Here is a 6,372-nt window from a genome sequence, read left to right as displayed (position 1 = left end):
CTTGCTTTCTTAAAATAAATTTTTTGTACGTTTTCTTTTTACAACTTTCTAAAATTTGTTGGAAAAATTACCATTCTCTTTTTTGTCGAAATTTTCTAATGCAAAAATTTTTGTTGTTATTTTTTTTATATGCTGGACAGCAATTTTTCTATATACCACCATGGCATACTGCTTTGGGTGACAAGATAAACTATAAGATGCATTTAGTTATTTATGTTTTTGATATTTTGAGATAATTATGATCGGAACATGCATTTTGGAGGTCAACATGTTAAAAAAAAACCTCAGAGGAAATTTTTTTATTCTGGAATTTTTTAACATTAATACACAAGATCTTTCAAGAGAAGAGATAATTTCATCAATTAATTTTTTTAACTAAGATTATCGGACTTAAATTATCGGACCGGTAAATCTGGGAAATTATCGGACTTAAAATTATCGGATTGGTCTTTTTTTTGAACTATCGGACTATCGGACTATCGATTATCGGACCGGTGAATCTGGAAAATTATCGGACTATCGATTATCGGATTAAGAAAATAAACTATCGGACTATCGATTATCGGATTAAGAAAAAATTATCGGGTGCCCACCTTTGTTATAAGGAATATGATATCTTTTACAGACATTTCTAGTAAAGGATTTCTGAACCTTTTCTAACCAACGTATATCTTTTAAAAGATGGGGATTCCACACATAGGTACAAGAATCTATGGTAGATTGAACATAAAATTTATAAGCTTTGATCAGAAGCTTGAAACTGTTACTGATGAAGGATATTTAAAAGTAAGTAGGAACAAGAATGTGCCTTGCTTGCAATGAAAGAACAGTGATTAGAAAATTTTATATCCGAAGATACCAATATCTTGAATTGAATTAATAGATTAAATAGGTGTACTAATGTTCATTGAGTAAGAATTTAATGGTAAAGAACTGTTTCCATAGCGTAGATGAAAACATTTTTTAATTGCTATATTAAGTTACTAAACTTTTGACCATTCTGAAAAAATTTTTAAGGTATTGATGAGGTGCATGTTGTTTCCATCATTGCCTGTTTTATATAACCTGCTGTCTTCAGCAAACAAATTAATGCTGCAATCACCATCAAGACATGAACTTACATCATTTATAAAAACTAAAAATATGATGGGTCCTAAAACAGTCCAAAAAAAATTCTTGTAAAGAGTACTTCAGTATTCCACTCTTTACCAGAACTTTTTTTGAATACGAGTTACCAATGCAAACACATTAAGAAAGATTTGTTAAAAAATTGGTAATTCAGTTTAGCAATTCATACTGGATACCATAACAATGCAGTTTGAACAGTAACTTAGAATGAGTTTAAGTTCAAACTCATTCAAGGTTGTCAACATTTGTGTACAGATGGACCTACACTTTAAAAAGCCAAATTGATGAGTGGTAATAAGGTTATTATTTAGCAAGTAATTTGCAATGCTTTCTGCAATGATTGATTCCATAACTTTGCAAACAATGCACGTCATAGAAATAGGTCTGTAGTTTGTGGTTAAAGATGGATTACCTTTCTTAAAGATGGGGCACATTATAGCGTTTTTCCAGATTAAAGGTATGGCATTTTTAGACATTGAAAATTCAAACAGTATAGAAAATAGCTATGGCATTTCCAATTGATTTTAAAAGTATTGTGGGTATTCATCAGATGATTTGAAGGACTTTGATGGAAGATATTGTAGGGATGAAACTACAGATCTGTATGGAGACATTACATTACTTAAAGAGTTTAAGTGTGTTGGCAAATCGAAGACATGTGCAATACTATAATCTGAAACAAAAACAGAACTGAAAAAATTGTTTAAAAGATGTGATTTTTCACAACCATCTATGCTAAGAGAATCATCTGTTCATAATAGTGGTGCAACAGAACTACAGCATTTGGTTTTTGCTTTTACAAAAGAATAAAACTGGGTAGTATTAGCTTTATCGACTAAATCTTTCTCTCTGAAAATACAATATTTATTTATTTCTGCATTCAAACGAGAACAAACCTTATGTGATATGAATGAATGTATTAAAAGTTCTTTTGTATTCTCTATAGAGAGTGCGTTTTTTAGAGGCCAATTTCCGAATGGCTAGAGGTTGGAAGTTATTTTTTCTATTGCAATGTACTGGAACATGTGCGGAAATAGATAAGTTTAAATATTTACAAAAAATTTTGCCAGAATACTTCAACATCTTGATTTCGCTTGGCAAGCTTATACCAGTTTATATTTTGTAAATCTGATTGTATGGCGTTGTAATCACCTTTGTAAAAATTGCATTTAACTGATTTTTTAATTGATTCAGATTTCTCCCAATTACAATCGAAAACGATCATACAGTGGTCGCGAGTGCTTGTAAATGGGGCAATAGCTTCTACATTGAAAATATTGAGGCCAAAAAGGTAACACAATGTTGTGTCACCGTTTTGATTAATTTTTCTTTTGTAAAACATTATTTTCTGTAGCTGTCGTCATCATTAAAGTTAAAAAACTGAATTAAGTTAAATGGAGTAAAAATAATACGCATATGTATTGACACTAAATATGCTTCTTTTAAGATATAACAAACCGTGGTTAAGATTAACTAACCATGGTGACAAAAAAAAAAAACTTACTTGCGGATTCGAAAATTAGTTTTCACCAATTAAAATGGCTGAATACTTAAATTGGGGACAATGGCGGGATAAACTTACTGAGTTCTTTCATTATATTATAGAGTTTGCTGCTAAAAATCCTAAAGAATTTTTAGTTACTTGTAAGTATATTATTAGATTTTGTTTTATAATATAAACCTAAATAAGCAGCATAATCTAAAATTATGTAAAAGATTTTAATTTAAGTCCCAACAACAAGAGTTTTATTAGAATAAAATAGATAACAGTAAAGATAGTTGGCAGTTTATTATTTATGCAACTGTGTATGAAGAAAACTTATTTTAAGAACAATAATGTTGGCATTTTACCAGTTGCAGAATTTTCAAGATCATAGTTAACATATTTGTTAATTTTGGTGTTTGATTTGTTAAAGTTAGGAAGATTTGTGTCAAAGTGTTAAACAAATTATAATAGTTATAATAAAGCTATAATTATACATATATCATTTACATAAATTAAAAACGATAATTGTCTCAGTGCATAAATAATTCCCTATAAACATTAGAAGTCATGCCATTAATAAATAAAAATTATTTTCTGTTTCTGAGAAGAAACTGTTTTAAGTTTAAACTCCTTTTATGTACTGTTTGGAGGCCAATATATTTGTTTGGATAATGATTAAAATAAGTCATAATCTAGAGCATATCTTATGTTTTCAGTCAAACATGATAAAGCAAATGATGTTGAATAATTTATCTAGAAACCAAATTTTAAAGTGCTAAGAATTTTGGAATGATTAAAAAGTCATAAACTCGATTTCTTTATAGTTACAAAAATATCAGAGATATTAGTCTATAGTTATATATTATTAACTTTAAATCTTTTTTGAAAATAATTACAACTTTTACAGGAACCTTATCAAATCAAGCATATTAAGACTATCCCAGTGAAAGAGATGTGGAAAATAATCGAGACAATTGATAAATCATTATAAACTATATAGTGACTTAAATCCTAACAGTTTTTAAAAAATGAATAATTTAAAAAAAACACAAAAACTTCTATTAATTTAAAAAAAAAAAAAACTTTTTTTACAGCAAAAAAAATCTTTTTTGCTGTAATAAACGTCCTTTAATATCTATCTATCTATCTATCTATCTATCTATCTATCTATCTATCTATCTATCTATCTATCTATGGTTGGCGTATCTAGTTTTGAATGGTGTTTTGTTTATACCAATGTAGAATTTCTTGACAGTAGTTTAGTAGGATTATTGGAGGTTTTATTAGCTTGGTATACAATGTTTTTTGTTAAGCATTAGTTTGATAAAGGGCAGGTATTTTTATTATGGCAGTTGCAGTTAGTTTTACGTGGAATTTTTCTGTTGTTTATAATTTGTTGATTGTGTGCATTTAAAATAGATTTCATGTTCGACATGCAACTATAACTTATTTTTATTGTGTTTCTGTTAAAAATTTTGTGGAGTTTGTAATTTATTGGGAAGTGCTGTTTGACTAAGGATAAATAGCTTTTTCCTACATTAGTGCTAAGATTTTTAAACCCAATGATGCTTTTAAACCCAATGATGCTTTTACGGTTTTTGTTATGAGGTAATCAGATTCTATCTGTTGACCAGCCTCGCACCCCTTCTTCATCTATTAGGCTGGCGCAGATGTATTTTTAATACATTGTTTCCAGTTTAGGATGTTGAATGCTGGATCTTCTTGACTCAATGCATGGGTTTTGCTTGTGTCTCTGTTTTTATGACTAGGCAACTCATTCTATTATCTCCTAATGAGGGTACAGCTCTAAAACTCAGTTTTATGGTTCTGAGGCTGGCTGGTATTCAGGTTTCCTGATCTCTGTGGTAGCTCTCAGAGAGGCCGATTCCATCAACAGCTGAAAAATATCAAAGTATTAACAGTGCCATGTTGCGCATGGATGGTGTCCCTGTTAGTATTTTATGTGTGCATTGCGGAGGCCACATTTGGAGCCTTTTGTTACGGCTTAGGGTTTATTAGTAGTAATAAGGCAATTACTTGGGCTATTAAACGCTGTTCTGAGTACTATCTATGCTTTGAGTCAAGTTCTTCAATCTGATTTTAAAATGAATAAAGTACCAAAAACTATAAAACACAAAAAACCATCATCACCACCAAGTTCTCTAAACCTATCATTCACTAATATTTGTAGTCTTCGACATAATTTTTCTTCTGTTGAGTCTTATCTCTTGCAAAGTTCATTAGACCTATTTGCTCTTTGTGAGACTAATTTGAGTTCAGCTGTCTCATCTTGCGATCTTAGTGTTGATGGTTATCTTCCTTTAATTCGTAAAGACTCCAATAGTCACATGCTTAGCCTGGGCATTTACATTCGTAAGAATTCACCCATTTGTAGACTATTCTTTCATGTGCTTTCGTTTAGCACCACTTCACTATATTGCCTTTCTCTTTGTTCTATATCTTTCTCCTTCATCTCAAGACTGCACTCTTTTTGATGTTATTTCTGATCATATTGACCAAACCCTCTCTCTTTATCCATCAGCTAATATAGTTGTTGTCGGTGACTTTAATGCTAACCGCTCTGAATGGCTTGGCTCTAGTGTCAGCGATTCTGCAGGCATTAAAGCCTACAACTTTTGCCTTTCTCAATCCCTAACTCAAATAGTCAACTTTCCAACTTGCATTCCAAACAACCCGAATCATTTACCTTCTCTACTCAACTTATTATGTCTTGTTTCTGATCCTAGTCAGTGCTCAGTTTCTCCACATTCACCCTTAAATGCTTCTGATCACGGTTTGATCTCTCTAAAACTAATATCTCATTTTTTTTCATCACCAGAATCCCCCTATTATCGAACCTCTTACAACTACAGTAAAGCTGACTAGGATTCTTTCCGTGATTTTCTTTGTGATGGCCCTTGGGTAGAAATCTTTTGTCTTCCTGTCGATAAATGTGCTTCTTACATAACTTTGTGAATTCAGGCTGGCATTGAATCTTTTGTTCCCTCTTGACGATTTCAGATCAAGCCTCACTCTCCCACATGGTTTTCCTCACACTGTGCTGCTGCGATTGCCAATCGAAATCGTTACTTCCATATTTATCAGCAAAACAATTCTCCAGAAAACAGACGTCTGTTTATTACTGCTAGAAACAATTGTAAAAAGGTTTTGTCTCATGCCAAAACCTGCTATTCTCAGGTCATGAAATCTCGTATTTCATCTCAAAAATTAAGCTCTTGTGACTTGTGGAGAATCTTTAATAATATCAATAATAAGGGTAAATCTTTAATTCCACCTCCTTGTATGGTTCAGACTTTGTCACCTCACCTAAAAACAAAGCTGAATTGTTTGCTAAAAACTTTTCATCAATATCATCTCTTGATTCCACTAGTTGCGTTCTACCTGATATTGCCAACAAACAGGTTGATCCATTGCTTGACATTCATATCACTCCAGCTTCTGTATCTAAAGTGATTTCCTGCCTAGATTCTTCTACAGCTTGTGGCCCGGACAACATACCTGTTATTGTCTTGCAGAAGTGTTCTTCGGAGCTGTCGTCTATACTCTCAAAACTATTCAACAAGTGCTTATCAGAGTCTTGTTTTCCAGCCTGCTGGAAAGCGGCATTTTTTGTTCCTATTTTCAAAAATTGTGGAGAGCAATCTGATTCGTCTAACTACCGTCTCATTAGTCTTCTTCCTATCATAAGCAAGATTTTTGAATCTTTAATTAACAAACACTTAATTTCTCATCTTGAA

At 31.7% G+C, this 6,372-nt stretch overlaps 1 protein-coding gene across 1 annotated transcript in view; it reads left to right on the top strand.

Moving 5' to 3' along the window:
• Positions 1 to 2,615: 2,615 nt before the first annotated feature.
• LOC105844993 (small integral membrane protein 15) overlaps positions 2,616 to 6,372 on the top strand; it is a 44,008-nt gene continuing 40,251 nt past the window's right edge. Inside the window, exon 1 of the mRNA XM_065799034.1 lies at positions 2,616 to 2,772. Within this exon, the coding sequence (XP_065655106.1) occupies positions 2,667 to 2,772 (106 nt within the window). The 5' untranslated portion in view covers positions 2,616 to 2,666. The remainder of the gene's footprint in view (positions 2,773 to 6,372) is intronic.

This window comes from Hydra vulgaris, chromosome 06, assembly GCF_038396675.1.
Source record: "Hydra vulgaris chromosome 06, alternate assembly HydraT2T_AEP".
Classification (NCBI taxonomy): domain Eukaryota; kingdom Metazoa; phylum Cnidaria; class Hydrozoa; order Anthoathecata; family Hydridae; genus Hydra; species Hydra vulgaris.
The sequence above is the reverse complement of the archived record's forward strand: the minus strand, read 5'-3'. Positions and strand labels throughout refer to the sequence as shown.